The 11,033-nt window shown below is 50.9% G+C and overlaps 1 protein-coding gene across 1 annotated transcript in view; it reads right to left on the bottom strand.

Annotated features, from left to right (window-relative positions):
- The window catches only part of SLC7A4 (solute carrier family 7, member 4), a 30,508-nt gene that overhangs the window by 15,853 nt on the left and 3,622 nt on the right, over positions 1-11,033 (bottom strand). The window contains exons 5-6 of the mRNA XM_010006501.1: positions 6,835-6,932; positions 5,709-5,882 (exon numbers count right to left, since the gene is read on the bottom strand). Of these exons, the coding sequence (XP_010004803.1) occupies positions 5,709-5,882; positions 6,835-6,932 (272 nt within the window). The remainder of the gene's footprint in view (positions 1-5,708; positions 5,883-6,834; positions 6,933-11,033) is intronic.

Genomic DNA, 11,033 nt, shown 5'->3' with positions numbered 1-11,033 from the left:
TAGCCCTCTGGTACCGGCTCGCGACAAGCCCCTATCATGTCTCTGCCACATTTTCCAGCTCTTGCATTAATCTCCCGTGTCAGTGTGTGAATCTCTGGATCCCTGCAAGGATGCAGCCAGAACTTCACTATAAACCACACTGGTTGCTGCACTGAAGGGTATATTTTATCCACAAAAAACAAGGTCAGTTTAGACAGCTGAGAACACAAATCTCATATAACTAAGACCGCCTAGAGGCTTTGATGGGAAGTCATCATGGCTGAAGGGGACAGGTTCAGTGCTGTGAAACCCGGGATTTCCTTCTTTTTGGTCTCTAGTGGTTGGATTTGGTATTATAGGTTTGGGATCTGTTACTTCTGTGCTAGGAAAATTCATCCTGTATGTAGGTGGGCAGAGAATTTAATGCATTTCTATTTGGGTCCCAGGGTCTGTCTTCACATCCATTCCTGTCTTGGATTCACCTTTGCTGCCTCTCCCTGCCTACACTCTCTTTTTTCAGGCCATGGTGAGGAACCAGGAAACTTGGTATGACTTAGCTGAGCGTAGGCTGGGCCTGGAGTGTGAAGCACAGATGTAACAAGGAGCACTTTTGTCTCATGTCCCGTATTCATGTGGCAAAATGTGAATGAGCTAACCTTGTGGGGCAGGCCTTGAATTAGGGCAGGTCTCTCCTTCTCTTTCTCTCTCTCTCCTTCTTTCTGTCTCTTTCTCTCTTTCCATGCTGTTATTTAATCATAGAATCATTTGGGTTGGAAAAGACCTTTTAGATCATCAGGTCCAGCTGTTGCCCCAGCCCTGCCAAGGCCATCACTAACCCATGTCCCTCAGCACATCTACACAGCTTTTCAGTACCTCTGGGGGTGGTGACTGCACCTCTGCCCTGAGCAGCCTGGGCCAGGGCCTGACAACCCTTTCCATGAAGAAAGTTCCATGTTCCAAATATCCAGCAGCTGGTTACTGCTCTCTGTGCGTCATTCTGTACTAGTTTCACCAGGCACACTGGTGCTGTCCCTTTCTTCCCAACTGTCCACTTCTGCAGAACGCTCCTCATGATGTCTTTGCTAATCCCTGACTGGTCAACCTTTATGCTCATGTCCTTTTTGGACCTTTCTGGCATATGCTCCACCTTCTCCATCTGTGGCTCTCCTTGGGCAGTCCTAGCCATGTGTTCCACTACTGTCTTCAGGCTGAAGAGTCACAAATCTTTTCCCTACTCCTAGTCTCACCCTACAGCTGTGTTCCAAATGTCTCTACTTCCAACACTGTCTATAATGGGTACACATTTAAAAAGGGAGATACTCCATTTTTTCTCTCCTGTGCTGCATCCCATGCTGTCTGTCAGATCCACCTTCTCCCCTGGCTATGTCTTTCATGAAAAATCTACCATCTTCTCTCCATCCACTGCTTTACAACCCTTAATCATCACATATCTCACCTGCTACAGCTTCCTCCTTAAAGATCCTCCATGTCTCCAGTGGGCTTTCACTTCCTTCCTAGTTCTGTTCTGCTTTTTTCCTCATCCCCCCTTGTCCTGCTCACTTCCTGCCATCTTTCCAAACAGCTTTCCCCTGTCTTCTGGTCTGGTGATGGCTTCCTTTTCTTTTGTGCCTGCTGACAACCTCATTTCTTTCCTGCCCCATTGGAAACTTGAAGAACATTTGCTGAGGAAACCTATTCAGGGTTTAGGATGGCACAGGAGCTGTGGGAGGAGTTAAAGGGAGAGCAGAGCTGGCTTCTCTGCCAGCTGGCTGGGGGCCAGACCTGGGGGTGAGACACTGTGGGAGCTACCTGGTTGCTTGGTGTCAGTTTTCAGAGTTGGTCAGGCAGAAGGAGCCTGTGCAGTCCGACCTCCATGCATGATCTCCAAACCTGGGCTTTGTGATACGGTGATTGGGTTTTCTCTCCCTCTCCAATACTGTTTGCAACCTGTGGTCAGACAACACATAAACTGTATTGTCTGGCATCTTCTGCTTTGTGTTTGTGGTTGCAGCATGTGCTCCTTAAGACAGGGACCTTGTATCCAGCAGTTTTCTGTGAACTGCAGCCTGTTCTACTGTGTCTTGCAGCACAGGTAGTATCTATTCCTGCAGCAGTGGTGTCCAGCTCAGCATGGTGGGTGGCACTAGGATGGTGACTTGAGAGCCCTTGGCCACCATTACTGGCAGGAAGCCCTTCTGATTTCTGTGCTGCTTCCCCATCACTTTAGCTCTTCCTTCTGCTTCTTGCAGAGAGAGCAGTAAGCTGCTGCTTGTTGAATCTCATATCCCTGGTGACATGGTGGTGTTGACTAACAGCCCTTCATCTCATAACCTTGGGTCAGAAGTCTCTGGTTTTAGAGAGCACAGAATATATCGTGATACATGTTTTCTGAGGGAGCTTAAATCATGCCATGTTCACTCACCTGTAGTCATTTTCCCCTCTAGGACATGCCTCTGAGCAAAGAGCTTGCAGAGCTGTGGGATGCTGTGAAAACACTTTTTCCAAATCTCAGATATCGTGGGAACAGAAAGTTGCAGAGGAAATGTCAGTCAAAGGTTCAGCTTTGGACTCAGCCCGAAGTGGTGGGTGGTTCCCAGAACAGGGTGGCTCAACAAAGGTGCTCTGGGGCTGCTTTTCTGCACCTTGGCCTAAAACCCCAGTACCACTCACCAAGCTAGAGACATGAAGATGCACCAGGACAGTCCTGAAGGTAGAATCTGTGGAAATGTTCGTTACTTCATCTCTGCTGATGCTTGGAAATGTTTCCATGTTTTTGCTTTATTATTTCTTCTACAACCAGCTCTGAGTCTGCTCCAGCGCATGAAAGAGCATCCCCATGGCTGAGGGTCCAGAGGCTCCTTTTTAACCATCATTTTGTATGTAGGGACATTTGTCTGGTGGAACACCATGTGCTGCTTAAATCCACCTTCTTCTATTATGTCAGAAGCAAAGTCCTATCCAGAGCTGTGCTGTGTGCAAACACTTTCTGCCCTGGGTTAGTCTTGCTGCTGCACAGTAGCATTGCCTTTGCTCCACTGCTGCTCCATTTCCAGCTGCTTCCCACCACCATTCCTCAGCCTTAGCGGAGCACATACTCTCCAGAGTCGAGTCCCTGTTGTGGCCCATGGCTGATGCTGTTCTTTCTTGGGTGCATGCTCTTGCTTTGGTCGGTGTTACATAGGATGCTACAGGCTGCCTGGAAGGAGGACAGAATCTCAGTGGTACTTCAGCAATGACAACAGCACATGGGCTGGAACTTTCCCCTCCTGGGAATGTTTTCTGTGGTCCCAGTGTAATCCACTGGATCCTCACTACACTCTCTGGGACACCTGGGCACTGTGATTCAGGGAAGGGGGAACTGTGAGCTCTTTAGGAGCAGGGGCAGGAATTCTGTGCTCTGAGCAGCCTGGCTTAACTCTCTCTCCTGGTCTCTGAAGCAGTGGATTCCTGCAGCAGTTTCTTGCAGTTCTGGAGGGGGGCAGAGGGTGCTTAACGGGAGCAGCTTTGGTGTCTGGCTTGGGCAGGGGGTGCCAGCAGCCCTGCCCTGCAGTCAGAGGCAGCAAACCCTAGCACTGTGGCAACCTGCAGTGTGGCAGACAGCCTTCCTGAAGTGCCTGCAACAGCCTTGGCTGTGCCCAAAGCTCACTTCAGCCAGCCTCCTGCATCCTCAGGCTGCCCTTGAGCTTTTGATTTCCTCTTTCAGGGGCACACACACTGAGAAAATCTGGGGCCATCCAGGCAGTGCTCTCCAGTGGTGACACCTCTCTGAGAGCAGCTTGGGAAAGCAGGGGCCAAAATTCAAGACAGCTGCCAGTCTCCTTCCAGAGTAGCTGGATGGTGCCCTGTGTTTTGCCTTAAGCTTTTCTTTTTCCCTGGAACAGAAGCATCATAATCCCCTTACCCACTTTTGTTTTTCATTGTTTAATGAAACATGTCCCGACCAGTGGCACTGCACATCATAGAAGTTGAGATTTAGCCTGGTTTTTGAAAGTAAACCTATGCAGTTATGATTTACCTGATGGAGTCTGTCCTATAAATGTGCAGTTTATTTTCCAGTTATGTATCTAATAAATAATGTCTGTGCCTTGGACTCACACCTCTCTGTTCACACCAGTGAAGGTCTCTTCCATGTTGTAAGGTCTCTATATCTGGGTTGTTTCTAGACATCTCAGAACCATCCTGACACCACTTCAGTCTCTAGATGAAAAACGACCAGGTTGAACACAGAAGCTGTTGTGGGCCTTGATTTAAATCAGTACTTATATTTAAAATTACTCATATTACTCATAAGTACTTATATTTAAAAGTATTTAGTCAACATTTCTGTTATGTCCTTTGCCACTAACCCCTCCCATGCTCTCCAAAGATGAGATGCAAATTAAAATAATATTAAAAAATAAGTTGGATAAGGAATTCTTACACACCAAGTCTGTCCTTATTCACAAGCTGGTTTCACTAGAGAAAACCCACTTTGACACATATTGATTAGTTTATTCCCTGGAGTCAAGCTGAGTGTTTTTAAGCTCAATAAATCCATCAGTGCATCATTTGGGAACCTAAAGACACCAGATGAAGCACCAGCAGAGTAATGGATCTGGGATACATATGTTAAACCTTCAGTTGTCCAGGGGGTGTGATGAGAGTAGGAGGTGGCTGTGGAGGAATGGCCTGCTCCGTGTGCATGCAGGGTTTGTGTTCCCAGGGGGCTGCAAGGAGAAGGGGGAAGTAGAAGAAGGCCTGAAGAAGGCTTGGTGTGAGAAGTTGTAGGGATTTTCTGCAAAGGGTGCTGAGGAATTAACATGTGGAGGGGTACAGTGAGAGCTGTATTTATGTTTTACTGAAAGACCAGTTGTTCCCAATTTACCTGGCAATCGTCCCCTGCTGGTATTGCTGTTCCTCTTTCCTCCAAATTCAGTTGTGTTCTCTTTCAGGTTGGGAACTAATCTTGCGATAACTCACCAAAATATTTGTTGAGTCCCTGTGCACGATGTGATTTCCAGCACTGAGACATTCTTGTGTGTCTGAGGGATACTTCAATATTGTTCCTCTGATTTCTTCACAAACCTGCCAGGTAACAATTGGATGAATTGTGGAAGGTACAATGGCACCGCTGCCTCTTTCCAACCTCTTGTCTCCATGAAAGCACAGAGGTCACACAAATCCATATTAATTTCCGCTAATGATATTTTTTTTTCTTAATTCTTGAGCAGCTCTCAGTTTGATCAGTGCCCTTTTGAGGCCTTGACTTTCCCCACACCCCTTCACCTTTTTGATGGATCAGCCAGTTTGTTTTCCTGCAGAGCTCTGGGACTTTTCCAGCTGCCTGATTGTTTCTGCAACATGAGCACTGCTGTTCCTGGGAAGCTCACTGCCCAGTTCAACATGAAAACACTTACACTGGAAGTTCTATGGAGTCAGGTAATTGTTTTGGTTGGAAAAGGCCTTTCAGATCATCCAAGTGCAACCGTTAACCCAGCACTGCCAAGGCCACCACTAAACAATGTGACTTCACCACTGGCCTGGGCAGCCTGGGCCAGGGCCTGACAAACCCTTTTGGGGAAGAAACTGTTCCCAATATCTAATCTAAACTTCCCCTGGCACAACTTGAGGCCATTTCCTCTTGTCCTGTCACTTGTTCCTTGGGAGAAGAGACCAACCCCTCTGGCTCCAACCTCCTCTCAGGCGGCTGCAGAGCCAGCAGGTCTCCCCTCAGCCTCCAGGCCGGACACCCCCAGCTCCCTCAGCAGCTCAATGTCAGACTCAAGCTCCAGCCCCTTCCCCAGCTCCGTTGCCCTTCTCTGGACGCGCTCCAGTCCCTCAATGTCCTTCTTGTCATGAGGAGCCCAGAACTGTCCCCAGGATTTCCTGACCCCAGCCAGGATGCTGGTGGCTTTCTTGGCCACCTGGGCACACAGTGATTCATATTCAGCCGCTGTCAACACCCTAATGCACTTTTCTGCAGGACACTTTCCAGCCACAATTCCCCAAGCCTGCAGCCTTGCCTGGGGTTGTTGTGGCCCAAGTGATCAAGACCCAGCATTTGGTCTCACTGAACCTCATACAGTTGGCCTTAGCCAACCCATCCAGCCTGTCCAGATCCTTCTGTAGAGCCTTCCTACCCTTAGGCAGATCAACACTCCCACCCAAAAGGTAATAAAAAAAGGTGACATGGGTGATGAAAAAAGGTTTAGTTCTAGTAGCTACTAAGAAGCATGATTTGGAGGCAGGGCAGGGGACAGAGTGGGCTTCAACATGTCTTGGATCTTCTCTACTGGTGCATAAGTTTTCTCGTGAACAGTCATCTGCTTTACAACATTGAGTGTGCTGCTGTGCATGAAGGTGCCTCGGCTCTTGTCCCAGTGGGGATCAGGGTCCGTAGTATTTGGTGCTGCCCTAAAGTGATTCCAGTCTGGTGAGGGAAGCCTGGGGAGGTGGGATCAGGAGAAACTAGCTATTCTTGCTCCAGAGGAGGAGCAGCTCACTGAAGCATGTCCCTGACACCACCTGACTGACATTTCATAACCTTCCCAGCAAAGCTGTCAAAGTGTTCCTGGTCTCCTGCCTAAATCCCTCTTGTGACAGTTTCAGTCCATTGCTTCTTGCCTTGTCTCCTGTGCCCATGGTGAAGATTTGTTCTTACTTTTGTGCCTGCACAGTTGGAGACTGGGGTGCCTGCTGCTGGAGACCAGGCTCTGCTGCTGGTGTGGAACCACATTGTTTCTGCACACAACCCGTTAAAAAATGTCTGCACGGTGTGGTGAGAAAGGAAGAGCTGTGGCCCCAAGCAGCCCAGTCACAGGGAATGCTGAAATTCTTTGGTAACAGGAGCACAAGCTCCTGTAATGCTTTGGGTACCCCCGTGCTCAGCACCCCGGCTGTGGGCCTGACCACTGGCACGTCGTAGAGAGACGAGGGGATGAGAGGCTCGAGGGTATGTGCCATTTTTTCATGTCCTGCCGGTGGAAAGAGCAGCCGCTGCCGCGGGCAGCCTGTGCTGGAGCGTGATGCTTCCCTGAGCCCCTGGCTGTGGCTGCAGGAGGAGGGGAGGATGGCAGGGGATAATGAGAAGATTACTTAACAGCCAGCCTTAAATGAGCCCTGCAGTCTGTGCTGCTGTCAGAGCTGAGGCGGCGGGACAGGAGGGATAATTTAGAAACACAAGGCTGGGAAAAGATTTAATTAGGCCACTGAGCTGCTCTCCTGGGTGCCAGTCCACCGACCTCTCCCAGTGCTCAGATCTACCCTTTCTCTCCCTTGAGCATGGACAGAGCTCAGGTCTGCAGTTGGGTCAGCACCTGCTTAGTTCAGCAGAGCCTCTGAAGTTAAACTGGCCCTGAAGCAGTGTTGGGGTGCACCCACGACTCCCACCTCGAGTGCTCTGATGTGCCGAAGCCTGGCGATCCCGCAGGAGCTCCCACCACTAGCACCCCAGGGCTGCCTGTGCAGCAGCAGCTAGCTGGCTCCTTGGAGACTCCAAGGTCTCCCTCAGCTCTGTCTCCTTTGGTCATCCATAGAGCTGGGCTGGGCATACCCTGCTCCTGAGCTGCATCTCGGGACTAGGGCAGGAGGGACACAGGCCGAATCACAGTCTCTGCCATTTAAACGATGCTGGCTGGCATCCCCTGAGTGGCATCTCCAGCACCCATTTTCTCCCCAGCACAAAAGCCATGTAATTCCCCCTGTGGATTTTCATTTCTCCTTGTCCCCTTGTACCCCCTTTGTGGGAACTCTCCTCCCAGGACACAGCAAACCACTACTGTCCTGGTTGTTCCCAATCCTCCCAGACCAGCCGTGATGCTGCCAAGCCTCGGCTGCCCCTGCCTGCCCACTCCCACACCATCAGAGGGGGATTATCCTCCTGGGATCACAGTAACCTTCTTATCCCACGAGTGCTGGAGCTGCTCCTGCCTCGCGGCCCCTAAAGCCCTTGCAGGTCTCTGCAGCCCCAGCACCGCTGACCTACATACATCCCTGGTGTATTTTAATTAGATTGCTTTCCATGCAGTCCAACTCAGCTGATTAGGCCATTTCCATGAGACCCAGAAAATATTCTTTTTATTTATTTATTTTTAAAATCATTTGGAGCAGGATGCTCCTATGGCAGATGGGTGGGACAGCAGCTGCAGCAAAGCAACAAGCAGCTGCCTCTGCCTGCTCTGTGGAGGAAGTTTTGTGAGCTACACAGGGGAGGTGGTTGTTTTTAAATCTGGCTGGCTCACACGCAGGGGGGCACAGCTGGGGAATGGGTGTTTTTTTCCTTCTGCAGTTGCAGGCTGCCATCTCAAAGCACTGCTGAGAGTGTTCAGATTGGTAGTTTTTTTTTTTTCGTGACAACATAATTTTCAGGAACAAATGTAGGAGGACTTTCTTAGTGGTAATGGCTGCTGACAACCCACTATTTCTTTCTGTGCCTTAACGAGTAGACAATTTCAAATCAATTAATTAATGTTCTACGCTTGTGCAGGGGATGTTACTGCAATAGGATGGTGTATGGAATAGATGAGAAGACCAGTATCGTCCATTTAAAAAAAATCGTATTTTTAAAAAACCCACAGATGTGCTTGAGAGGGCAGGCTCACCTCCCAGGCTGCCATTAATCATGTTTTAATCCTTTAATTCCCTGCCAGCCATGTCCCCATCACCCCTTGCCTCCCCCAGCCATGCTGGGGTACCCTGTATCCATACTGGCTTTTCATGGTGCAGCCTGGCAGTAATTTCTCTCCATTTTTACAAATTAATGCTTTAAAATAGATTCAATATCAATGGTTAGGAGGCTCACTTGACAACTCTTAGGTCTCTGCCAATTTGAAAGGCTGATCCAGAGCCCATGGGGGGAGAGCCTGGCCCCAGTGGCAGCTGAGAGTATTTTGTGATGTGACTTCCACTGACTTCCCTCCAAAAGAAAACAGAAAAGCAGTGGAACTTCAGCCTGCCCTGCTCTGTTTGGACTTGTACTGTTCCTCCCATTCCTGTGCTGGGCTCCCTTGCTCCTGATGCAGCACTTACGGTCCTTTTTATTTGCCTTTATCCTGCTGACAGTGGGTTTATAGCAGAGATTAAAAGCCAACATTTGATAAGGAGAGTTAAGGCTGTCTCCCTCCTGTTGAATACTTCATTTTTAAAATTAGGAATAACTTTGTTATCATAGGAATGGAAGTTCCTTCATGAAGAACAGGGAGGATGGGTGTATCTATGGGTTATCTCAAGTGACTCACACTTTAATTCCTATTATTTGCACTGGTTCCTAAGTTCTCTCACCCATCCAGTTCGTAACCCTTGGCAGCTGGAGCGAACCATCCCAGCATTGCTCAGTGTCACCCTTGCTGTTGTTAAAAGTAGTTGAGGCTGGGTTGGGTGAATATCATTACATTTATGCACCTCTAGAGCCCAAGTTCCAGCTGCCTTTGCACGCCTGTCCTGGCCCCTTGGGGGTCCCAGTTTCTGTGGGTCTGGCTGGAACTTGTCCTTGAGAAAGAGCTGCTGGTGCCAAAGGAACCAAGCTGCTCCAGGTGGTGCCAGATGGATGTGGCCAGGCATCTCACATGTGCCAGCCCAAGTCTGGAAGCATGTGCCAGTGTCTGGGAATCCAGGCTCCATCCAGTGTGCCCAGCTCCTGCCTGCAATGCCAGAGAGCAGCCATGGGGACAGCCCCCAGCCCGGGAGGAATGTGGGGGTGGAACCACTCTCCCTGTCCCCAGGCTTTCAGGGCTGGGAGAGCACCTTCCCCTTGTGACTCTTGGCGGGGGGGGACCGACACACAGCACAAACAACCAGAGCCATCACAGAATCAGTATTTATGTGGGTGACCAAGTCAGCCTGATGCTCACAAGCCACTAGACAGAGGTGCCAAGCAGGGCCACAGAAGGGTGGAGAGCCACTCCAGCAGGGACAGCAGTGCAGGGGCAAGGTGGGACACAGAGCAATGCTGGCAGACAGAGGGGCTCACTAGGGAGCAGCACATTGTACAGAAACCCCTTATGGAGCCCCCCAGATTTTCCAGGGACTGGCCAGCAATGGGACTAGCTTGCCCACAGTCCCTGGCTCCTGGCAGGATGCAGGTGATGTTGCATGTCCAGCATAACTGCAGGGAGCAGGGTGTCCACACTGCAAGGCCTAGCAGCTCCCCAGACTTGTTTTCCTCCATGTATTTGTTCCAAAACATGCTAAAACTGCCCTGCCCATCCACTTCAGGCTACCCATAGGCACTACTGGAGACACCCCCAGGACACAACAGGGTGAGCCCCAGAGCATGGGGATGCTACCCAGGGAGGGGGAAACACTCAAAAGCCCCCACAGAGCCTGTCCCAAGCCTGGGGAGGGGCACTGCAGGGGGCTGAGCTCCCCATGCCAGGGAAGATGGCAGCACAGGGAAGTGGGTGCCAGCTCCAGACAGTGCAGCTCAGGGACACTGCTGGGGACCTCTGAGGACAGAGCAATAAATCCGGGGTCCTGAGTGCCCACATCCAGCAAGGGGCTGGGTCAAGAGCCTGGCCCTGGCAGGACCATGGCAGGACCTTCCAGCCAGGCACATCAACCCTGAGACCGCCAGTGCTGGAGGCAGGGAAGTTGGCCTGCCAACCCGCACTGGCTCTCCAGAGGTCCTTGCCCAGTCACTCGCTCTGGCCACGTCTTTTCTCCATCTCATGTCCCCGCTCTTTGGCCCTCCTCAGCCCCAGTCTTTTAGGAGAGTGGGAATGGGGATGACTGGGATGCTGATGGGGAAGCACCTTTGGCCCTGGCTCCTTCTGCAGGCAGCTCAGCAGGAGACTGGGCAGGGATGCAGCCAGGGCAAGACCTGGGACAGGCAGTGCTGGGCTGTCTTCCCTGTTCCTGGGGGTCCTGGAGACCCTCTGCACCCCTCTACACCCCTCCCCACCTCTTCACACCCCTCCACACTGATGGGCCAGCAGAAGATTTGCTGCAGGGCACTTGGGTGCGCTGGGGGAAGGTGGCAAGGTCACAGCTCCCTGTGAGGTGGGCAGATGCTGGGGTGAAGGGGCTGAGACCCAGTTCCTGAGTTTGGGGCTGGGGAGGGAGGGAGCCAGCCCCCCCCC

This window comes from Chaetura pelagica, unplaced genomic scaffold (assembly GCF_000747805.2).
Source record: "Chaetura pelagica isolate M959 unplaced genomic scaffold, ChaPel_1.0 scaffold301, whole genome shotgun sequence".
Taxonomy (NCBI): domain Eukaryota; kingdom Metazoa; phylum Chordata; class Aves; order Apodiformes; family Apodidae; genus Chaetura; species Chaetura pelagica.
Note: the sequence above shows the minus strand (reverse complement) of the source record. Positions and strands in the feature narration are given on the sequence as shown.